At 46.1% G+C, this 24286-nt stretch overlaps 2 protein-coding genes across 4 annotated transcripts in view; both read right to left on the bottom strand.

Moving 5' to 3' along the window:
• Nucleotides 1–3510: 3510 nt before the first annotated feature.
• Nucleotides 3511–6395, bottom strand: RPL37A (ribosomal protein L37a). The gene is made up of 4 exons (XM_047085311.1): nucleotides 6317–6395; nucleotides 5810–5938; nucleotides 5191–5273; nucleotides 3511–3634 (listed from the first exon to the last, which is right to left on the bottom strand). The coding sequence occupies exons 1-4, from the start codon at nucleotides 6317–6319 to the stop codon at nucleotides 3571–3573; spliced, it is 279 nt and encodes a 92-aa protein (XP_046941267.1). The 5' UTR covers nucleotides 6320–6395; the 3' UTR covers nucleotides 3511–3570.
• Nucleotides 6396–16459: 10064 nt separating this feature from the next.
• SMARCAL1 (SWI/SNF related, matrix associated, actin dependent regulator of chromatin, subfamily a like 1) overlaps nucleotides 16460–24286 on the bottom strand; it is a 54341-nt gene continuing 46514 nt past the window's right edge. For 2 of the 3 annotated variants that reach the window (XM_047084284.1, XM_047084283.1), the window contains exons 15-18: nucleotides 22061–22243; nucleotides 20870–20970; nucleotides 19608–19704; nucleotides 16460–16740 (exon numbers count right to left, since the gene is read on the bottom strand). In XM_047084284.1, the coding sequence (XP_046940240.1) occupies nucleotides 16525–16740; nucleotides 19608–19704; nucleotides 20870–20970; nucleotides 22061–22243 (597 nt within the window). In that variant the 3' untranslated portion in view covers nucleotides 16460–16524. The remainder of the gene's footprint in view (nucleotides 16741–19607; nucleotides 19705–20869; nucleotides 20971–22060; nucleotides 22244–24286) is intronic. The other variant, XM_047084285.1, reaches the window with a different exon arrangement.

Below are 24286 nucleotides of genomic sequence, written 5' to 3' on the forward strand. Positions count from 1 at the left end.
CACCTACCCTGGGTTCCTGGACCTTAACATGGACAGTATCTGGAACCAAAATTACCTCATTTGTTGTTTGAAGGAAATGCCATTAAATCGATTTTACAGATGAGGAAACAAGTTCAAAAAAGGGTAAACTTGCCCAAGGTCACTACCTAATAAGAAATATAAACTACTTCTGACCCTAGTCCATGTTCTTAACCACTAAGCTATGTGGACTTTCTTCTTTTTATCCTTTCTAGTTGTTTCCAAATAAAATTTAGAAACATTTTGTAGAGCTCTTTAGAAAAATTCATTTTGACTGGAATTGCCATACACATATGCACACAGACATATACTCGCTACGTGTAACTTTGAAACACTCTTGGTTTTCCACACCAGTAAGTTTTAAGTGTAATGAGGCACGTTGTTTCACCCCTGCTAGTGAGCAGGGTCACCGGCAATCCTGTCTCTTCCCTATTTCAGGGAATGGTTAATACACGCTGATCTAATGGTCTCCACCCTCTAACCACCGCCCCCCCTCCCTCCCAGCTTCTGCATTGGCTGAACCACAAGAATATCTGTGGGTCTTCCCCGTGTCAGGCGTACTACCCCGTCCTGACACTGCTCTCAGGGCTCTCTGACCTACAGGGTTGACCGTGGCACATTCATTTGACCCGACTTGTTTTAACTGATACGTCCCAGAACACATAAGTTTCCCTGCCCTGTTTTCAGTTTTGGCCCTAAGTGCTATCAACTACAAAATGGCTTTTGGTTTTCCTAAGACTGTAAATACGGAAAAACTTCTTTGTATGGACAGCTAGGTTCTGGTTTCTACATTTCAAAACTGCTGCTGATGTTATTCCCAATTGTAGCTGGGCCCTCCTAAAATCTGTTCTCAGCCCCAGATCTCAGTTCCAGGATTTGGTCTCTAGGCCTATTCTTAAGTAGTTCGTTCCCATCCCTCATCTGTAAGCCCAAAACAAAACTTTCAATTAGATGTGCTATTTTGGCTTTCTGGCTACCTGTGCATTTATCACAGCACACAAAAATATTTACGATACGAGTTAGCCTGTAAGTTTAGTGAGGAACACCTGCCTTATTCACCTTTACATCCTGATGCAGGCAAACGACTTGAAATCAGTTCTGGGAGTCACTGTGCAAATTGGGGCAGCCTGGACTGGGGGTCCTGCACAGAGATGTTTCAAAGCCTTATGAAAAATGTTTGGGTCACTCAAGACGTCCTACTATACCCAAATTTACCAGATGTCTCATCATATATAAAATCAGGATTGCTGATAAAAGAAGTAAAGCTCTGGAAGCGTCCAGTCCTGCCCCTGCTCATGGTCATCATTTACCGGTTTACTTGGGAGTATACACCAGATGCAGTGTCAGTCTGGTTGTAAGTTTCAGCAAGCTGCTAGATGGGAACATGGAGCATCACTGTACGTTTGCTGACATCGTGCACTTGTACACAGAGGTGTCATTTCGTGGCGTGAATCAATGCAATAATGTGAGGTACAAACCCATAGATAGAAAGTTCTGAAAGAGCCAGGGGGTAGAGTTGCTCTGTTAAGAGTAAAATGAAGGTGGAGATCTTTAATCTATGAAGAGGCAGATTAAGAAGAAACATACTTTTGAGCTCATAAGCCAGTGTAATCAAGTGGGAAAAACATGGACTAAAAAGTCAGAAACCTAATTTTCAGCCCTACCTCCGCCACCTACTGTAACCTTATCAAACTATTTCCTTATCCACAAAATATATACTATTTCAACAGCCTCCTAACTGGCCTCTATGTCCCCAATCTACTCTTCAACTATCATAAAAACCATGTTAAAAGTAATAAAAAAGTTCCAGGATTATCAACTCTGTGGCCAGCAAAGCGAGTGTTCAAATCCCAGCTCCACCATTTACAAGTTACGTAACTTTCTCATGTGTAAACGGGGATATTACCTACTTTTCCTAAAGTTGTCGTGGGATTAAATGATACACAGTACCTAAGACTACTCAAGCCTGACAAATGTTAAACATTACCTCACTGCTTACAAAATTCTAATGGTTCTCTATTACGTCCAGAATCACATCCAAATTCCCAAAGTAACAACACAGAAAGTCTTCAAATGAGATCCTGAATCAGCAGCCCTAGCTCCCATCACCTACTCCATTCTGCTACCAGGAGTTGTTCAGGAAACTGAAGCACAGGTTAAGTAACAGATCACATAACTACCCGAGCAGTTTGGCTGAGTATGGTGCCTATTAACCCCAGGCACCTCATGTTTGTTCAACTCCCTACGATGCAAAATCGGGGGATTCTGAAGACCTGTGCCAAACGTTTCCAGGAGGTCTAAAAATCCTGATTTATCAATCTTGGTCCTATCTGTACTGGCCCAGAGTACTCTGTTTCAGAATACAAAATCACCTCAGTTATAGGCACCATTGTTACAAAAATGAGAGCCACACATTTACTCATCAAATACTTAAGCCTGCTATGTGCAAGGAATTATACTAGGTACCGGGGATACAATACTGAACAAAACTGTTGGGGGCAACAGTAACACAAACCTCTAGTTAGCGCTATGTAGGTCTAACAGGAGTTTGACACAAGTGCATTATTGCCCTGAGGTAACATTCGTGCCAGAGCCAATGCTGAAGTGGAGGGAAAAAAATCTGTACACAGGTGTTACAGAGAACTTAAGATATTTAGTAATGGGCCAAAGAGAGTTAAGGGCAGTCCATGAAGATCCACAAAGATTTGTACTCTGTCCAAGGACAGAGGGAATCCGTATTTTTATCACATCAGATTTGGGTTCCCAAAGAATCACTGTCTTTGAAGTGTACACAGACATACCTGTTAGGAGGCAAAGGAATCCTTACCACACATGGCAGCTTAGACAGGGCTGAGAAAAGGCAAACTGGCAAAACTGGCAGAGAACTACATAATTCTCGAGTAAAGGGGGAAAAAGGTTACATCATAACCATGACCTATTCACAACTCTTGAATTCCTCTATGGAACTTCACTGTTTATTAGTGAGACGGACCATCTGGATCAGCTTGAGCGCTTCAATCCTGTCAATCCTCTATGCAAACAGAAAAATGGAGAATGGTGTGGAATTTTGCAAAATTTGCTCTAAAATTGTTCCGTGTTATTTTCTGCAGATGCTGATACAATGTGTGGTAAGACAAAACACCCAGAAGTCAGGAGGCAATACGTACCATCCTATCTTTAGAAACAAAACAAAACAAAACAAAAAAGAACTGATCTAAAGACAAAAGTCTGCGCAACTTGAACTAATGTACCTCAAAGTTGAACTGGCAAGGATACACGCATAGAAAGCGAAGATGCATACCTAATCTCTAAGGCTCATATTTTTGTCACATGTCATCTGACTACAGAAAAATGCGCTATGATGATAACCCACCTCAGCACCCTTTTCCAAGAAAATTAGGATTTTTAATTTCCAAGTCTTCTGAGAAAGCAAAATTAATGCAACACTAATTGGAACATCTAATTAATAAGTTTAACAATACGCCAAAGTAATTTTGTTATATAAATTAACCCATTTATTATAGGCTAGCAATGTTTCAAATGGTGAAGCTTCTACTGGTCTTTCAACTCCTTCAGTCTTCTGATGGCCGACTTTACTGTGACAGCAGAAGTGGTGCTGGAAAGAAAAACAGAAGTTGGTTCCAACACAGCTACACTAACATGTGAAATGGCATGAGTAAATCCTGCCTTTTAACAGTTCAATCTTAACGACGATGGCATCCTTGAACAATGAGTCTTGTCTTCAGGCTCTTGCAGGATTAGACAGGCAATTTAATTTCATGCATCTCATTTATCAAGCAGCATAAAAAAGGAACAGGGAGGAATGAATGGTTGCAAGAGGCTGACCTAAACTCAGTAAAAGGGAATGGACAGAATGCCAGAAAAAACTAATAAACTGTTAAGATGGTATAATACATTAGAAATATCAAGAAAACAATGTCAAAATAGGTAGAATAGAATAAAGTATATTTTGGAAAGGCAGCTATTAAAATGACTACAAAAGTTACACCTAAAGATTCAGGAACTTTATTTGGAAAACCCATAACCATCACATACGGTGGGCACAGGAACTTTATCATCACAACCAAGACAGCACCCTAGTCTCCACTTTCCTTCTTGCCCTCATAAAATCTCCACAAGACACATATATAAAAACTATCATTTCAACACTTTTCAGTATTTTACACTGCTGCAATTTTGCAATTTTTGCTTTTCGTTTTTTAAGTAAGCTCCATGCCCAGCGCAGGGCTTGAAGTCAACAACCCTGAGATCAAGAGTCAGAAGCTTAACTGACTGAGCCACCTATGCACCCACACACCATTGTTTTAAATCAACATAAAGTTAAAAATTCAATTCTTTGGGGCGCCTGGGTGGCTCAGTCAGTTGAGCGTCCGACTTCGGCTCAGGTCATGATCTCGCGGTTTGTGGGTTCAAGCCCTGCATCGGGCTCTGAGCTGACAGCTGAGCCTGGAGCCTGCTTCGGAATCTGTCTCTCTCTCTCTCTCAGAAATAAACATTAAAAAAAAAATCGGTTCCTCAACCACACTAGTCTTATCATTTTATATGTAGGCGGCTAGTGTACTGACATCTCGCGTCTACCTACTGGCTAAAGGAAGAACACATCAGCCTTCAGGGAAGGCAATGCATTCCAAGATTAGAGGCCTTCGACGGCGGCTTCAATTCCCAGAAATGGATTAACTCGAATCCACTCAATCAATAACCAGCACAGACAGATTTATCTCAGCAGTATTACGGGGCACTTGTCAGGGTCCAGCCAACTCTGTTTAGGAAGGCAAAGGCGTAGTGGTGCAGGAGGCCTCGTGATTCCAGATACAGTGATGAGCTAAGTGACCTAATTTTTATAAAAACAGCTTGCATTACAAGTCAAGCTTCAGTATGCACCCAGTCTTGCTAATGGGCTTACAGTATCATAGCGCTCAGTGAGGACCCTTAGGACCCTATACAATTCTAAAGTCAGACTTTATTTCAGTAGTTTTGTTTCTATACCTTAAATAACTGAACATAAACCACAGCTCTCAAGGAGTCATGGAAGACGCAAAAGCACGCTCACTTTCTCAGTCTCCTAGAGAGTTAAAACTAGCCCATTCGGCCCCAAACCTGAATTCTGTCGTGACCCACACACTTGCAAATGCCACAAAGAAATGGACTCACTTGTAGGTCCAGGCACCACCCGCTACGGTTTTCATGCAGGAACCACAATGCCAGATCCCCACAGCTCGTCTTTTCATCTTGGTCTGTAAAAGAGAATCAATTTTCCCTGTGAACCAATGAAAAGTCTTTTATCTCACACACATCCAGGTGTCTGATTTACATTAGGAAATCCAAGCTGATGCACTGTTATGAGATTACGTGTTTCTAATACCCTTAAGTCCTCTAATGCAAAATTTGCATTCCTCATGGTGCCTTATGGCCAGTGATGTGACAGACCCCCTCCATCTTCTCCCAAAACAGTACTTCTGCACCCCACAAAATTTTACGGAACCCCAGTAGACAAAATGGACACAATCATTTCCCCCAACGCAGGTCTGGCGTGGGCCGGGGCTCCGTGTCAAGTTTTTTACCCTTTGGTTCTCAAAAAGCATTTTGCAAAATCCACAGGTATCAACAATACCCTAACGTCCCGTAACTGATCAGCAAACGTCAGCATGCGCAAATCTAACTGCTCAGCAACTCAGAATCGGCACACGGTTTACAAACTTCCTTCACGAGAGGGCTCACTTCGGAAGAAAGCCTTCCCCTCCCTCCCTCCACCAGACACCGACCGCCTTACCTTGCCACAGAAGGAGCAAGTGTACTTGGCGTGCTGGCTTATTTCAATCTTCTTCACCATTTTCCTGAGGGAGGCACCATAACGGGTCCCATATTTACCGACAATTCCGACCTTCTTGGTGCGTTTAGCCTATTACGAGTTGAGAGAGAAACCAGCCATATTAGGACCCAGGACGGACACCTTGCCCCCGCCAAACCCCTTTCCTCCAATCCCCCAGCCTCCGCCTGTGACCTAGCTCCCCCTCATTCCACCCTGCAAAACCAGGGCCAGGAGCGGGCCCGATGCTCCCACGGCACTCTGTTAACCCGGCCCGGAGGGGCCAGGCGCCACCAAGTCGCCCCCGCCCCTCCGCCCCGGTCGGCGTCCCAGCGGGGCGGCGAAGGCACGGAAGCCAAGGACGACGCGGGGCAGGGCGGGGTAAGCAGAGGCCGAGCTAGGGCGAAGAAACCAAGAAAAGGTCAGATGCGGGCGGATGGAACTCCCGGCCTCAGCGGCACCAACACTCACCATGTCGCCGCAAACTAGGCCCGAGCCCAGAGAGGAAGAGACTCACTGCGCAAGCGCGGTTTTAGGCGAGCGGGCGGAAGTGGCGAATGGGAGGCCCAGCTAGGAACTGAACTCTATGCTCCGGAGGTTTCCTCGCACCGGAAGCCTCCCGGGGGGTGTGGCAAGACGTCTTCTCGCCGCCAGGGTTGCCCTGATTCGCAGATTGTGGCAACAAACGAAGCACGCTTCACACATCCACGTTATCTTACACGTATGTTACAAAGTCCTGCAAGGCAGGTACGATTTCCTCCATTGTACGGACAAGGGAAGGTTCCGATTTTAAGTGACTTGCTCGCTGGCATTTGGCTTACAGAAGTGCTTAAAGCTTATGATTCCAAGTCTTACTGCTTTCTACGTTATACCTTCTAAAAATCGCGGGCCCCGTGCAGGTGGCTGGCAAAATGGGGAATAACGAGACTCCATTCTCAGAATTTCAGCCCAGCCAGGAGACAGTCATGGGACCACATTCACCAGTCATAAAATTGCAAACTGATGATAGCTCTGAAGGAGGTTTTTCCTATGATCCTTTTGAAATCGTAACAGTCGTTTTCTGCATTAGTAGGATAAAGAGAGGATATCTTGTGTCATGGTTAGATACATAGGTCTGGGTTCAAAGCAGGACTCTGCTACTTAACCCTTGTGGGAACTCTTGACAAATTATTTTGCTTTTTCTTCATCAGTTTCTTCAAGTGTACCATCTGGATAATTATAATACCTACCTTAGAAGTTGTTGTGAAGAGTCAGTGAATTAAATGCATGAAAAGTGTTTGCCACAGTGCCTACAACATACCAAACACTATACAGTTGTAACTATTACTATTATTATTCCAGGTGAAGAAACTAAGATTCAGAGAAGTTAAGTAACTTGCCCGAGGTCACATAGCAATTGGCGGTGACACTAGAACTCAAATCCAGGTCTGCCTGATCCTCCAGTCAGTTCTCTTAATTATTAGCATGTATCACTCCAAGTCATAATATTTAGTGCACTGAAAACTCATAACAGAAAATGTACTTAACTTGTAATTAGGTCTCTGGCACTTGGTCCAAACCAGACTCTGCGACTACCTTGTGGGATGACACTTTTGGTTAGCCACAGTCCCTACATGGCCTGGAGAACCACCTCCCTGCCTCTCAGCAGTGACCAACTCTACAATGAGGCACTGGACTTGATGATCTCCAAGCTGGACACTGAGGCCCAGAGAGGTCATATGACTTGCCCAATAAAAGACTTCCAGATCAGTGTTCTGTCTACTATATCACAAGCTTCAAGCTGTTTCCTTGGCTGCTTTTTCAATCCTATTTTCTGTTCAGGGGTCAACAACATCTGCTTTCTGCTTTCTACTTTCCCTTAAAAATATGCGCATCTCTTTTTCCCTTAAGTTTTTTTGTTTTTTTTTTTTTTTTAGCTTGGGCACAATGAAACTATTCTAGTCATGGCTACTGCTACCTGAGACCCACTGGGGGAATAGGATGTGCTCAAAATCTCCCCGTTCCACCCCAGGCTCCATGTACCCTCTACCCCTTTAGGTGGAAGAATCTCGAGGGGCTGAGGGAGCAAGTCTCTCCTCCCTCAGGAGAGAAATGCACTGCATTTGGGGGATGATTTCTGGAAACCTCCACCAAAACTATGCCCTGCTTCTAGAAAACTATAAATTAAAGCAAAAATACATTCCTAGTGGTGCAAACAAATGGGACTGGTGGAAGAAGGGTTGAGAAACAAACACTGCGATGGTCCGTCTCTTCCTGTCTGTGCCTGCAGGCTGGCCCTGGGTGAGGTATAAGCAGGGCCAGCCTTGCCCGGGAGCGGCCCACACTGAGGTGAGCCCTCCCGGGCTGGCTCGACAGCTTAGTTCAGATCATCATTTAGCAAACTGACCATCTTCCCACGCCATCCCCTGTGTAGCCACCTAGACTCTGGCCTTCAGGGGGTCTGAGAGAGAGCAAGAGAAGACAGAATGCATGAGTAAGAATGCGATAGAGTGGCTGAAAATGAGACACTCCATAGTAGGAGGAAATTGTTCATGCCCAGAGCAATTTTGTTAAAACTGAACAATTCTCTAAATAGCAAGCTTGAGGGTGTGCAAATAAGGCTCTCGTGAAATCAGGTCTAAGTGGCTTCAGAGAACTGTGCACAAAGTCTCAATTTGTCTTATCTGTGGGCTAATAAATCTCCATTCCCCTCAGACGACCATCAGGTGTAGAGATTAATATGTACCCATAAAAGTCTCAGTAAAAATCTCTGCTGAGTCACCCCTGCTCCTCAGGAACAATCAAAATTCACTCTGGCCTTTAGAAAAGGAAGTTAAAAGTTGCCTCTAGAGGAGAGTTCTTTTAGCTGTTGAGCCAACCAGTTCTCTTTGGGGCATATGGAACCTTTTATTCTTGAAAGAAATCTGGGGTTCAAGCATCATGCCCAGTTTATCTCATGCTGGAGACCAGAAGGGTTTATCCTGGAGTCCCAGGCTCCACGCTGTTCCTTCACTTCGTGTCTAAAGAGCTCTTGCTTGCCCTTCACTGAAGTGCCTGGTGGCCACGGACAAGATACAATTCTGCACACAATGTCAAGAGCCCTGTGGGTCGACCTCTACACCAGGCAGGGGATTCAGCAAGGGGAAGGTGAGCCCTGCCAAGGTCAAGTCCTTAACACCTAAAAAGAACCAGGTGTCCAAAATGGATTCAGCATGTGGATTCATTCCCTCCTCTCTTCTTTCCACAAACATCATCCTAGTTGTTTGCTTTTTTTTTTTTTTTTAATTTTTAAAGTAATCTCTACACTCAATATGGGGCTCAAACTCACAACCTTAAGATCAAGAGTTGCATGCTCCACGACTGAGCCAGCCCAGCACCCCTAGTTGTTTGCTTTTTGTTTTAAAGGGACATTTCACGGGGCGTTGACACAGGTAATGCATCCATCAGGATGGGAGTTACTTGGTGACTTTTGAAAGAGATAAGGTCAATCAGTATGAAACAGTGGCCAAATATATTATGTGAAATGAGCCATTTTTAGTACGAAATGTTTGATACAATTTTTGTGAAAACAATTCTATGTATATTCATATATTTATATGCATAGGGAGTAAATTACCAAAGGCTCTATCCCAAATTGTTTATATTGGTTACTACCTGTAGGAAGTAGGGCTAGGAATAGGAGGAAGGAGAGTGGAGGGCTTTCATTTTTTTACTTACATATTTTTAGATTAATTTTTATATCAAATTTATAACAGTGAAAAGGCAGTGCAGACACTGAATGAAGGGACAGTCTTTTCAATAAGTGATTTTGAGGGACGTCTGACTGGCTCAGTTGGTTAAGCGTCTGACTGGCTCAGTTGGTTAAGCGTCTGACTCTTGGTTTCTGCTTGGGTCATGACCTCCACAGGTCATGACCTCCACGGTTCATGAGTTTGAGCTCTGCGTCAGGGCTCACGGTGCGGAGCCTGCTTGGGATTGTCTCTCTCCCTCTCTCTCTGCCCCTGCCCTGCTCGTGGGCTCTCTCTCTCTCAAAATAAATACATAAACTTAGAAGCAAAATATGACACCGAGAAACTGCATATTCATGTGGAAAAAAATTAATCCCGACCTTACCTTGCTCCCTGTACAAAAATAAACTGCAATTGGATTGTAGATCTAAGCATTAAGAGCAAAATAAATAAATAAATAAAGCTTCTAGAACATACTACATTCACAACCTTGGGGTTATGGTTACATGAGGGTTTATTTTGTAATATTTTGTTAAGCTGTAAATTTATTTTACGAGCTCTTTTGTGTATATTTCACCCCAGAAGGGGGGGGATTAAGAACAAAGAGGAAGAGTCCGTGGCACTCAATAAATCATGTGAATGGGGGGGGAGAATGTGGGGGCAGAGGGTGTTGTAAAACCAGGTAACTGTTGGCTGTCATAATATCCCAAATACTGTGACTCACAGGCTTCTCGGTGTTTTCTGCTATGATTAGGAATCCATTTCCTTCACTGGGACCTCACAGGAAAACACAAAACCAAAATAACACCTAGGTATGGGAGAGTACTCCAACAAACTCTCTTTAAGCTTCCGTGCCATTTGTTTTTAACTTTGTAATCCTGTGTTGGTAAGAAGTGAGAGGGTAGGCTAGGAAATAAGGTTGGACTTCTTTCCATCCCTTTTATAGTTTAAAGTTGCTTTTATTTTGAGAGCGAGGGAGAGAACCCCAAACAGGCTCTGCACTGTCAGCCCAGAGCCCATCGTGGGGCTTGAACTCATGAACCGTGAGATCATGACCTTGAGCCGAGATCAAGAGTAGGACGCTTAATCGACTGAGCCAGCCAGATGCTCCTCCCTCTTACAGTTTAAATGTCACCTAAAAAGAGCTTCAGAAAGGGTCAGGATTCCAATAGACAAGAATGCACAGACAAGGCAAAACCTAAGAGTCAGCGGTGAGGGGAAGGCGCCGCCAGCTGGGTTTCTTAGCTCTCCCTCTGACCTAGAAAAAGGCCCGTGGGAAGCCAAGAAGGAAAAGACCCAATAATTCAAATACAAATGGATCAAGGCTCACAGGATCCCTCGCTCCCTCTAGTCTTCCTGATGCCAGCCTGGAGGCAGAAATTAACCAGGGTCACTCAGGGAATAATGGCCCTGGTGAGGGGAGGCAGAGCCTACTCCAGGGGGCCTAGGGGGCCCTGAGGGCACCACCGATGGCAGGGGCAGGAAGTGGGATGAGATGGGCCCAGATTTTTTTATTACAGCTGACATTTCCAGAAAACAACAGTGGATGGTGGCAGGTGTGTTTGGACTGAGCTGTGAAAGAAAGGAGGAAAAGGAATTAGTGTGGAAATCCTTCCTTGAACCCAAAGGCATCCAGTCTCCATGAGTAAGTCTAAGTGTCTTTTCTGAACCACACAGTAATGGCTGAACTGTCCTCAACAAAGTTTCGAGGCACCTTTGGGATGGTATAACTTAGAATATACAGGCTTCATGGTGTCAATAGAATTTGCTTTGGAGGGCCTCAGGGGCATCTCAGAGACAGTTCTTCTGCAGAGCGGCTGAAACGGAGATTTAACTAGGGGCTTCTAATGGAGGCTCAACAGGCCATATTTGTTAAGACGATGGAGAAATGGGGGTTTCAAACATGCACACCAAGTTGTAAGGACCAAGGGCAAACCTTCCCAATAGCAGGCATTGCTCTGACACCTTTTGCAGCATCTCGAGGGCCACCAGGCCACGAGGTGAACAAAACAGGGATTTATTAATTTAACAATGCTCGGGAATTCTAAACAACACTGCATATATATATACATATATCTATATATCTATATCTGTATCTGTATATGTGTATATGTATCTATATATGTATATCTATGTATACATATATAGATACATACATATCTATGTATGTATGTATGTATATGTATATGTGTATATGTATCTATATCTATATCTGTATATGTGTATATATACACATACATATACACATATACAGATACAGATATAGATATATAGATATAGATATAGATATAGATATATATTTAGGACAAAGTTAGAGTAAACTTTAGATAGACCCAATACTTATCCTCTGTAAGCTTCCAACAGGTCACTGTCACTATTATAGAAAAACTGGTACAGCTAACAAAATTTAAAAATAAAACAGAGAGCTGGAAGTGAGATAGTAAAAGACCACTTCAAGTGGCCTAGATGAGAGCCCAGACAAGCATCCTCTCTCAGGCCTCTGACTCTGGATTTTCTCTAGGTAACACTGGGTCGTTCTTGTTTCAGGAAGGAAGGAGGAAACCAAAGGCCTAATTATCTATGGAGATGTGGCACCACCACAGGGCTCCTCATGGCAGGAGAAGCCGGCGGAATGCAGCTCATCTCCACAGTCCTCAGAAAGACGGGAGAAGCAACTCAGGCCCCTTAGACACAGATGTTCGGGCTGGATTTCCTGAGGAGCTCTGACCCGGCAGAGAAGCTCACAGCCAGAGATCAACACAATAATTAATAGGAGGCTCAGTCATCAAATGCCAGGTTTGACCGAGGAAGGCAGAAAGTCAGTATCCTCCCCATTATTTCCCAAGGCCAGAGCCTTACACGGGACATGGCCCCACGGTCCCGATGGTACTGACAGGTCAGTATGCCTGACTGCCCCTGGACAGCAGCGAAGGGGCTCGGGTGGCTCTCAGAGCTCCCTCTCTCAATTGGAGCTGTCTAGAAGCCCAGGAAAGGGGTTGAAAGGCACAAGAAAGTGGTGCATTCCAGTTTCTAGTTTGAGCAGAGTTAGCTGGGAACCCACAGAGAGGCCAGCTCAGGTTCACAGCCAGGGCTGAGCCCCTCAGGAAGGGAGCCACTCGGTAAACTGCTCACAGACCCGCCAGAGCACCACTGAGGCTACGGCTGTATGAGCCGGGCCCCTGCCCTAGGTGGGCTCTGGAGGGGGTGGACTGGCAGGTGGGGGGGGGGGTACTGCCCTGCCACTCCCTAGCTGGGACTCCGTGGCTCGGTTTCTGCATCTGCACAATGAAAATATAACTACCTTCCTCCAAGATGGGGTTCATTGTGTCAAAACATGTGTTCGGCCCAGCGCCTGGCCCCTAGCCAACAGCACAGAAGCAAAAACCATCCAAGTCCAGTGAACAAATGCACGCACAATCGAGCTGGAACACCTTAGGCATCTGGCATTGCTGCTAAGAAAATTGGGCTAACTCTAAACTTCACTTAAATCTGGCCCACTGTCCTTCAGTAATACTGATTAAAGCCCCAACTCCTTCCTTTTTGAAGCACTTTTTCTTAATATTTATTTTTTTGAGAGAGAAAGAGCGAGCGAGAGAGAGCGTGTACAGGGGTTGGGGAGGGCAGAGAGAAATGGAGACAGAGAATCCAAAGCAGGCTCTGCACTATCAGCACAAAGCCAGACATGGGGCTCAAACCCACGAACTGTGAGATCATAACCTGAGCCGAGGTTGGACGTTCAACCAACTGAACCACCCGGCCACTCCTGAAACACTTAAAAAAAAAAAAAAAAGTTTGTTTATTTGAGAGAGAGAGAGCACAAGCTGGGGAGGGGTAGAGAGTGGGGGTGGTGGGGGGCTGGTGGGAGGTGGGGACAAAGGGTCCGAAGAGGGCTCTGTGCTGACAGTGGAGAGCCTGAGGTGGGGCTCAAACTCACGAACGGTGAGATCATGACCTGAGCCGAAGTCAGATGCTTCACCGACTGAGCCCCCCAGGTGCCACTTAAACACTTTTTTTTTTTTTTAAATTTTTTTTTTTTTTTCAACGTTTATTTATTTTTGGGACAGAGAGAGACAGAGCATGAACGGGGGAGGGGCAGAGAGAGAGGGAGACACAGAATCGGAAGCAGGCTCCAGGCTCTGAGCCATCAGCCCAGAGCCCGACGCGGGGCTCGAACTCACGGAGTGCAAGATCGTGACCTGGCTGAAGTCGGACGCTTAACCGACTGCGCCACCCAGGCGCCCCTTAAACACTTTTTAAAATCCCTTCCTGGACACCCATTTTCTTTGTCCCCCTCTTTGCTGCTTGGTCTCCTTTATCTTCTTCCCAACCCTAAATGTTGGAGTGCTCTGGAGTCAGTCAGATCTTTTTTCCTGAAGCCACCTTACCTGCTTGGTGGTCTCATCCAGCCCCAAGACTATAATAAACACCACTAAATCTGGTGAGGGCAGAATTCACAGCCCTTGTTGTAACTTTCCTCTGCTGGAGACTCAAATCCTACGGCCTATGGAACATCACCACTTGGATCTTGCCCCAAGTTGCGTTTTCCAGGAACACACAGAGTTTGGGGTACAGCATATTTATTAGAGATCAGTGTCTGTGAAAGGAAGGGGAGGAAACAGTGTGGCCAGAAGGAGGTGAACTGGAGCCTCAGACAGCCCAGTGCCCAGTGGGCAGTTCTGCAGCGAATACTACTAACCAGAGATGTCCAAGGGGCCCAGTGTTCGTGCCCACCTTGTTCAGTCACCGATGCTGGGTGCCCTAGGAAGGGTGTAAGCTCAAAGTGGCTTTCTGTGGACCAGCACCAACCGGAAACTGTGGCCTGGTGCAGGCTAGTCGTGCTCCTTGGAGCTGGGCAGCAAGCTTCCCTCCTGGAAGGCGTCTCCATCTCAAACTCAACAAGTCCATGACCAAACCCTTGACTTTGCCCTGCCCCCCCACCCCGGCCTACCCTTCCCCATCTTTATCTCCGTCAGTGGCACGACAGCTTTGCACAGGCAAAATCCTAAGTCTAAGTACTGACTCCTCCTTCCTCCAATGCCTGTCCGTCAATCCAGCTCAAATTCTTTCAGCTCTACAGTCAAAATGTGTCCGACCCAAGCACTTCTCGCTTCCTTCACTCCTCTGCTCTGCACGACACACCCCGCGTCGGCTGCCACAGTCCACCAGCCTCCTCTCGAACTCTTCCGTTGCCCGCTCTTCCTCAACGATTTTCTATCCACAAACTGGAGGGATCTTTTAAAAACATAATCAGATCGCCTCCTATCCCTGCTCAAAACCAGTCAGTGGTTTCACGTACAAAATTAAATCCCGTTTCTTACCCGACACAGGGGCTCCACATCACTGGCCTCTGTCTGTCTCTACACTGACATCACCTATTACTCTGGCCACGTGAGACCCCTCACCACTTTCTAACCCTGTGCTGCCCAACACAGGAGCTACCAGCCCCAAGTCCGCTGGAAATGAGCACTTGAAACGTGGCCAGTCCAGACTGGGATGGTGTCAAATACACACCCAGCCTTGAAGACTGAGCATTACAAAAAAAAGAAAAAAAGGTAATAGAAAGTTTCTCAGTTAAGGTTTTTTTTTTTTTAATTCTTTTTTTACATTTATTTTTAAGAGACAGAGCACAAGCGGGGGATGGGTAGACAGAGAAGGAGACACAGAATCCAAAGCAGGCTCCAGGCTCTGAGCTGTTAGAACAGAGCCCGACGCGGGGCTCGAACTCACAGACCGCAAGATCATGACCTGAGCTGAAGTCGGACGTTCAACCGACTGAGCCACCCAGGCGCCCCTCTCAGTAAGTTTTTAATAGTGATTATAAATGGTGAACTGACAATATTTCAAATATATCAAGTTAAAGAAAATATTACTAATTTGATCCTTCTTTATTTTTTAAAACACTTTCAGATAATTATAATCATGTCTGTGGCTTGTGTTACATCTCTACTGGGTTGTGCGTCTCTAGACTAGGAGTTAGCAAACTGCTCCGAGGGCCAAGTCCGGCCCACCACCTGCTTTCGTATGGCCTGTGGGCTAAGCACATCTTTTCATGTTTTTAAATGGCTAAAAATAAATCAAAAGAATAATAATTCATGGGGCGCCTGGGTGGCTCAGTTGGTTAAGCATCCGGTTTCAGCTCAGGTCATGATCTCATGGTTCGTGGGATTGAGCCCCAAGTGGGGGTCCACACTGACAGTGAAGAGTCTGCTTGGAGTTCTCTCTCTCTCTCTGCCCCTTCCCCACTTGTGCTTTCTTTCTCTCTCAAAATAAGTAAACTTAAATAAAAAGAATAATTCATGACATATGAAAACCATATGAATTCAAATTTCAGTGCCCATGACAAAGTTTTACTGAAAGAAAGGCATAATCACTTGTTTCTGGATTACCTCTGGTTGTTCTGACCTACAGCAGCACAGGTGAGTCATTCCAACGGAGACAACCTGGCCCATAAAGCCAGAACTATTCACTATCTATTTACAGAAAAAGCTTGTCAACTCCTGCTCTCTGCCCTTACCTCCTTACTTTTCTTTGTAGGATGTAGAACTATTACCCCTCCTGTGATATCACCTCTGCAAAGGCACGAACTTTCTCTCTTTTGTTTGGTGAGTTATTGCTGGCACCTAGAACGCTGCCGGGCACATAGTAGGTGCTCTATAAACACTTGGTGAATCGATACATTTAAAAATCCAGATTTCAGGGGTTGTGTGGGACACGGCTCGTTACTCAAAGAACATGAAGTATCACAACTACAGTCTGCTGTCTCTATTTCTCAGCTAGAAAAGCCAAGCTTAAGACCCAAGCAGATCCACATAGAAAGGCCAGAAAGAAAATGCTGACCGTTGGCCTGGTCATGCGCTGGGTTGAAGACAGACGCCAGCACTGCTGTTATGTCAAGAGGAACGCAAGCTTTAAAAACAAAACACTTTATTTTAATGAACTCCATGATTTTTAAATGCCTTCCCCCCCCCCCCCTTACAGGGGAGAGGTAAAGCTGTCAAAATTATCAAAAAATTCAAATCTCCTTTTCTTCAGGGGGCTGTCCGTCAACGTGCTCTCGTCCAGCATGCCTCCCAGGTCCTGGAAACTTCCAGGGTCAAAGGATTCTGCAGCCTCCAGGAGCTCCCTGTCGCTTCCGTCTTCCTCAAAGGACTTCTGGAAGAAGTCGTAGATCTGCTGCTGCTTTGGGTCCTTCATCAGAGAGAGGAAACAAGCGATGAGCAGAAGAGTGTGGGCTCCAGCACTGCCCCCCCCACCGCCTCCTCCTCTGGGAGGGAGACACAGAGGTGGGGGCTGCACGTTTTACGTCGTCCAGTGCCGCACGATGGCCGGTGCAGCCCCAGGTGGACTTACCACCTGACATCTTTTCTTCTCTGCTACTCGTGGGGTAAAGGAAAAGAAAAAAAAAAAGGAAAGAAGGAAAAGGAAGAAACGGTGTGAGAGCAACTGAAGAACGCACTCTCAAACTATAATATTTGTTGGAAACGTTTTCTGCCTTCTAGCTTTCCAAATCGGTATTGAAATTGCTCCCAAGCTCTCACTTCCCGCAAAGCCATTCTCCACCAAGGGCTAATAGTTAAGTTGTAATTCAACGCCAAAGCAGTGTGCTCAGCCACGGCTTACCCCTAATTTTCAGAGTGATTAATAAAACAGACATATACTTGACACACCGATGAGCAGATTCCCACACTTGTTTCATACGCCCACCAACTCCACAGGTACGCAGTCGGCAACGACACAGTGTCACGTCATGCCCGGCAGTTACAACCACAGCGACAGGCTCGCGACAACAGCGATGGGCTCGCTGTTACCCCTCTGCTGTCCTCTCGCAAGTGTGAATTCCTGACCCTGACCGTCTTTCCATCCAGAGGGACATTTTCAGGATCTCTGCGGACATCCCGGTCCCATTAAACTAAAGCTGTTTAAACCAAAACCATCTCTCCTCTCAATCCTACATCCTCCCACCAGCAGCTCTTTCCGAAAAGCCCAGTTTTCATGGTTCCCCACCATTTTTCTCATCTCCCTGGCTTGCGATCACCAGGGTGTCCCGACCGTGAATGTCCTACGTCAAACTGGCAGCCAGTCTGCCTCTCCTGTCTGTTCCCTCCGCGATGCTCCACAGGCACACCCTTCACTCAGACCGTGTCACTGGGCACCTGCACGGATTTGCAATGGCTCCCCTGTAGGCCTCTTCCCATTTCAATCCCTGGCAGGTCTCTGCCAGGCTGACTTCTGCCCCAGGCTGTCCTTGAACAGGATCTTCTTGTCACATCCTGGGGTCCCCGTGTCTACCTCACTGATGCTAAAGTAGCTTACCTGGTTTTTCAGCCCCTTTCTAATCAGGTCTCAACCTAGCTGGCCTCTATTTCCTCACTGTTCCTTACCAGAAAGCCCTCGGCACTGGTGACGCTAAGTCCTTGAAACCTGATCAAAGAGCTCCAGATTATCCAATCAACCTGCATCCAACATTCCCTTGCCTTTCAGGACCCTAGCCTTCCCCAGGAGGAGTGATATTAAAGGTCATTAAGGTCAGCCTCACGTGATCCACGTGTCTTCCTCCAGAAACAGTCTCATCGGCCTCTGTCTGAAGGAACTGCAAGGTCAAAGAAATGCTGCCCCACAAGGCAGCCTGTTCCAAGTAAAACAACTGTTAGCCTGCATTTGATTATGATGGTGGCAAGACCGTGAGCTAATTCGGAGCATGCATGATTAATGGAAGGAAGTTCCAAGATCAGATTAGTATTCCACTTCCCCTCTCGGAAGGCAGGCTATCTCAGCAAGACATAAACTCTTTTGCTTTTACCTCCTACTAGGAGGCAACGTCTTCTTTTCCTACTAGTTGATGAAATTTTCAGCCCTCTTTTAATTAAAAAAATAGATGTAATTATCAATCAAAACAAATATTGATAAACTGCATTTATATTATCTCGCACTTGTACCATAGGCAGAAATTCTTCACTAATTCAGAGTAAGTGATGGTAAGGGCAGTATGATAAATGAGTTCTAAATAAATTCATTCGCACCAATTCAGAATCCTTTAAAAATAAGCCTCCTTCTTTTCAAAGGGCATATGATAACCAAGGCTCTGTTAAAATATTTACCATCCAACTGAATTTGAGAGTTCTTTAAAAAGCTCAAAAGTAAGTTTGTCTTATTTGTTTTTAAATTAAGTGTTTGAAATTTTCAATTTATTATTTTTTAATGATTTTTAATTTATTTTTGAGAGAGAAAAAGTGTGAGCAGGGGAGGGACAAAGAGAAAGAGACACAGAATCTGAAGCAGGCCCCTGGTTCTGAGCTGACAGCACAGAGCCCGATGCGGGGCTTGAACCCACTTACAGTGAGATTATGACCTGAACCAAAGTCGGATGCTTAACCAACTCAGCCACCCAGGCACCCCAAAACTAAGGTTGTTTTAAAATTAGCTTATTAACTGTTTCTATCTATAAGGATAATTTACACTCTACATTTAAAAATATGATCTCTGTGGGGCACCTGGGTGGCTCAGTCTGGTTAAGCATCTGACTTAAGCACAGGTCATGATCTCGGGGTTTACGAGTTCAAGTCCTGCTTCAGGTGAGCCCGCTTCTCTCTCTCTCCCTCTCTCTTGCTCTTACTGTCTCTCGTGGGATTCTCTTTCTCTCCCTCTCTCTCTGCCCCTCACTTACTTGTGCCCCCTCTCTCTCAAAAAAAAAAAAAGGAAAAAATGATCTGAGTATTATTTATCTCAATAATTACATTTGAAAGGAAGCCTTTAGTTGCTAAATGAATGTAAATGAAAGATCAAATCCTCAGACTCTCTGGTCTTCCTGTCACTCAAAGATTTTGCTGATTTAACTCCCCTTCTGATTCTGGGCAGTTCCATGAGAAGGAGAGGACATCGAGGTTTCCAGATGAGCTACTGAGCTACCGTAAGGCCGCCTATCTGCACGAGGCTGGGGGAAATCCCCAGGAGGCATCCACACCTTCTCTCTCAGGACCCAAGGGCTGAGCAGACAACTTAATGCACACCCCCCCCCCACCCCGCCCCAGTGGCAAGGAGTCATGTGCTGGTGTTACCTTGTGGAAATAATCAGTGGCTTCTGCCATTTCTGAAAAATTGGTCTGAGAAAGTCCGGCTTCACCCAGAACTTTAATCTTCTCTTGAATCATGGGCCTATTGGGGAGAAATGAGCTGCAGTGACTACAAGCGGCACAGAACCAGCAGACTGATTAAAAGGAGACCACCCTCCTTGATTTTATAGGACTGAGGCATGCTGTTTCACTTCTTTGCAGCTCTCAAGGCACAAATACCCATCCAAAAATATTTCCCTCCTCTCAGCTGTGAACCAATTTAGGGCTCATATCATGAGGTTCAAAGTTCTATTGGAAGATGTAGAGGAAATAAATGCCTCATTAAAACAAAATTCTGGGGGCACCTGGGTGACTCAGTTGGTTAAGCGTCCAACTTCAGCTCAGGTCATGATCTTGCAGTTTGTCAGTTCGAGCCCCACATCAGTCTCTGTGCTGACAGCTCAGAGCCTGGAGCCTGCTTCAGATTCTGTGTCTCCCTCTCTCTCTGCTCCTCCCCCTTTTGTGCTCTGTCTCTCTCTCTTGAGAAATAAACATTAAAAAAAAAATTTAAAACAAAATTCTGAACCTGGTGCTCTTATGAGATGCCCAGTTAACAAATCCACAAATCCAAAGAATTGGGAAGCAGGGACCGCCTACACGTATGGCAAAGGTAAGACTCTGTAGTCATAAGGCTGGAAACAGAGTAGTAGTAACTAACGAGATAATCAAAAAAGTTAGCATTTGGCAGGGGTAAACGGCATTGGGAAGGAGCATTTTGGGATTTTTTGTTTGGTTAACAGACCTGAGCCCCAGTGTTGCGAATTTTACCCCAGCTCTGCTGAGAAAGCACCTCCTGGCCCAGAGTGAGCCACTCTCTCTGATGGTCAGCAGCACTGCTGGAAGATGGCCTTAGTGTACCAACACGTGGCATAAAGGGGGCACAGGGGGATATCACTGTGTGTCTCAGCAGTGCTTTCATGGCTGGGACACAGTGTCTTACAAGCAAACCTACACCTACACTTCATCACAATCGGCTCCCCCCACCTTGGTCAGGCCAGTGGGAAAGGAGCCACATCGCCTTATTCCTCATGCACCCAGCAAGCTGTGAGTGAAGGCTGAGAAGGAGGCCCGCTTATGGTGGAAACGGGAGGGCATCGTTCCTGGGCCTTCTGCACGGGTCCCTGAAGACACCAGCAAGAGCAGGGGCAGTTAGGAAGGAAAATACATCATTGCTATCAGCCCCACTCAACCCCAGGGGCTGGCCATACCAGAGGTAGTCGTCAGCTGTGCCTTTCGCCACGAGGTAATGGATGCTCACGGAGCTGGACTGTCCGATTCGGTGCACCCGGTCCTCAGCTTGGAGCAGCACCTGTGAGACCCGGGGATGAGGACGGAAGCGGGCGGCCCCCTGCCCCCGAGCCCACCACACCCTTCCTCCTCAAAGGACTTCACTCCGTGACCCAAGGCAGCAGGCCAGAGAGCCTCTACCTTCAAACAAGCTGTCATCCAACTAAAGAGAAAACCAAACAAAAATGCTGGCTGGGAGAACTAGAATCTGTGGCCAGACAGCTGCGAATGGACCTCTGGTACTGGGCACAGCACTAGGTGCCATGAGGGAACGAGCAGTGAGCACGAGGCCGCACTGAAGGGCACATGAAGGAAGCCTGGCACACTTCCATTCTTCTCGCAGTGAAAGAAACCATTACCTTCTAAATAAACGAACAGATCGCAACCAAGGGAGAGTCCATATATGATTAGGGGTAGGGCGATTTTTTTTAATATGGTGGTAAGCACTACAATAAATAACAAAACCCAAGAGCATTGTTTCTATTATACAAGGCCTCAGCCTCGAAGCCCATCCATCATGAAGCAGGGCCCTCCGTGTGGCCAGTGACCCATATCTGCTGTCACAGCTCTTAGCTGATCAGATAAGGCCAGTGGGCACAAGGACCACGTTCAGGGAACACTCACACCGGTCGCCTGTCGTGGCCCCATCGGCTAAGCAGCTCACAGTGATGGTTAATAGAAGGGACCCAGGCTGGAAAGCCAGAGGCCTGGGCTGCAGCTGCTGCCGCCACAGGACCCCGTTCGGGTAGAGCTATGCACCTGAGCTACCTGTGCCCCAATTTCCTCACAGAGGGATGGATGCTAAGGTTCCTTCTAGCCTTCTAAAACTTCCATATTCCCATTGGCAAGACGGAGTAGATAATCCTAGTCCTTATGAGGCTGTCGTGAAGACCTAACAAGCCAATCGATGTGCAAGGCTTCGTTCCTTTTACGATGGATGTGTGGGAAGTAGAAATGTGTCTACGAGGCCCCACAGGGACAGACGGAAGAGTAACTGGCGCTAGGGACAGCTGACAGCTACAGGGAACCTTGTCTGCCCAGACTGACGCTCGCTCCTGCTGCCCCACGGCCACGAGCGCGCCCGGGGAGCTCAGGTCACGCGCGTCCCTTACCCCTGGATTCCAGAACAGCTCGGCGAACACCACCAGGTCAGCCGAGGAGAAGGTGAGGCCCATGCTGGCGGCAGTGATGGACAGCACGGCCACGGCGTGACTCTCGAACAGCTGGAACTGCCGGCACAGGTCATCCCGGTCTGCTGAGGAGGTGGAGCCGTCGATGCGGATGTGCTGCACGTGCTGCAGGGACAGGGGCGGGGAGCAGGGCGGGCTCTTTTCACTGGCATCACCCCTAAGATCATCCAGCGTGTTGCAGGTGGTGGTAGCTCTTTCCTGTTTTATTACTGAGTCCTACTCCGTAGTGTGGATGTGCCAGTTTTGCCATTCACCTCTGGAGGGAACCTGGGTCGGCTCCAGCGTGGGGCTACTACACCTGTGTGTTCGTGTGCCGTGAACACCTGCACACGTGTTTCCGTGAACACACGCGCTTTCGCTCCTCTGAGGTTAAGTGCTCAGGGGCCAACCGCTGGGCCACACGGTCCTTGCTTGTCCAGTTTAGCTTTATTGGCTTTTAAGGGGCATTTATTTTTTTCTAACGATAAACATTACAAAAAAATTCAGATATCAGTCCTATTACCGACCTATTTTTTTCCAGTCACTCTTTTCTCAACGTGTATGATAATCTTTTAAACACAACGTTTTATATCCTGCTTTTTTCTAATAAACATATTGTAAATAAACTAAACTATTAAAGTTTTCTAAAACGCAACTTATAATGTCCATATTTGTTACGTGGCAACAGTATAATTTATCGTGTGTTCCTTCACATTTGGCGGATTCTTAATTTTTACTAAAAAAAGGATGGGTCGGCGAATGCCCACCAACAACAGGTGAATGGATAATAACCATGGTATATGCATATGATGGAATATTACTCAGCAATAAGAAGGAATGAACTGCTCATACCCATAATACCAGATAGGAATCTCAAAATATGTTGAGAGAAATCAAATTAAAAGAAAGAGTGCACACTGTATTATTCCACATTTATATCATGCCCTAAAAATGCAAATTAATTTACAGTGACAGAGAGCAGCCCTGTGGTGGCCTGGAGACAGGAGGGCAGGGAGAGACAGGAGAGATGACCAAGGGCACAAGGAAATTCCTGGGGCCAACAGACACATTGACTATCTTGATTCTTACCAAGCTGCACACTTTACATGTAGTTTATTCCACATCAGTTATAGCTCTATAAGGCTATTTCTAATATAAAGTTTTCTAATAGAAAGAATTTCTAATAAAAATCTCTAAAACATTTTTAAAGGATGGGTTAAAATAAATCTGTTCATGGTTCTTTGCCCATATTTGGTTATTTCCTTAGACTGTACTACTGAAAATCAAAGTACTTGGGCAAAAGGGAGATTGAGTTTAAGGATCCTGATATTATCGCAGAATCGCTTTCCAGTAAGTAACGAATGAGGATGTCCAGCTCACTGCACCGTTATCAAAAGTGAGCGCTGCATGTTTAAAAAAAAAATTTTGGGGGCACCTGGGTGGCTCAGTCGGTTGGGCGTCCGACTTCAGCCAGGTCACGATCTCACTGTCCATGAGTTCGAGCCCCGCGTCGGGCTCTGGGCTGACAGCTCAGAGCCTGGAGCCTGTTTCAGATTCTGTGTCTCCCTCTCTCTCTGCCCCTCCCCCGTTCATGCTCTGTCTCTGTCTCAAAAATAAATAAACGTTAAAAAAAAAAAATAATAAAAAATAAAAAAAAATTTTTTTTTTAATGCTTATTTATTTTTGAGACAATGCGAGAGACAGAGTGCAAGCAGCGGAGGGGCAGACAGAGGGAGACACAGAATCTGAAGCAGCTCCAGGCTTTGAGCTGTCAGCCCAGAACCCGACGCGGGGCTGGAACTCACGAGCCGTGAGATCATGACCTGAGCCGTAGTCGGATGCTTAACCGATTGAACCACTCAGGCACCCTGAGCACTGCACGTTTTTAAAACCTCTGCTGATGTGATTGGTTTTCATTTCTTTGATTATGAGTGGAGTTGAATTTTTTCATATCTCAGGTTCTTTTTAAACGGCCCTCTGATCTCCACAAAGTTAAGAAGCACAGGGGCGCCTGGGTGGCGCAGTCGGTTAAGCGTCCGACTTCAGCTCAGGTCACGATCTCGCGGTCCGTGAGTTCGAGCCCTGCATCAGGCTCTGGGCTGATGGCTCAGAGCCTGGAGCCTGCTTCTGATTCTGTGTCTCCCTCTCTCTCTGCTCCTCCCCCGTTCA

Source organism: Lynx rufus, unplaced genomic scaffold (genome assembly GCF_022079265.1).
Source record: "Lynx rufus isolate CCGP_SWC_20201006 ecotype Redwood Valley unplaced genomic scaffold, mLynRuf1.p SCAF_2, whole genome shotgun sequence".
Taxonomy (NCBI): Eukaryota; Metazoa; Chordata; class Mammalia; order Carnivora; family Felidae; genus Lynx; species Lynx rufus.

Bases quoted from the DNA above. Each gene is read 5' to 3' on its own strand.
- RPL37A (XM_047085311.1), bottom strand. The intron at 5,274-5,809 runs GTAAGGCGGTCG...TCTCTTTTACAG, and splicing joins CTTGCTCCTTCTGTGGCAAG to ACCAAGATGAAAAGACGAGC. The intron at 3,635-5,190 runs GTGAGTCCATTT...TTTTCTTTCCAG, and splicing joins GGTGGTGCCTGGACCTACAA to CACCACTTCTGCTGTCACAG.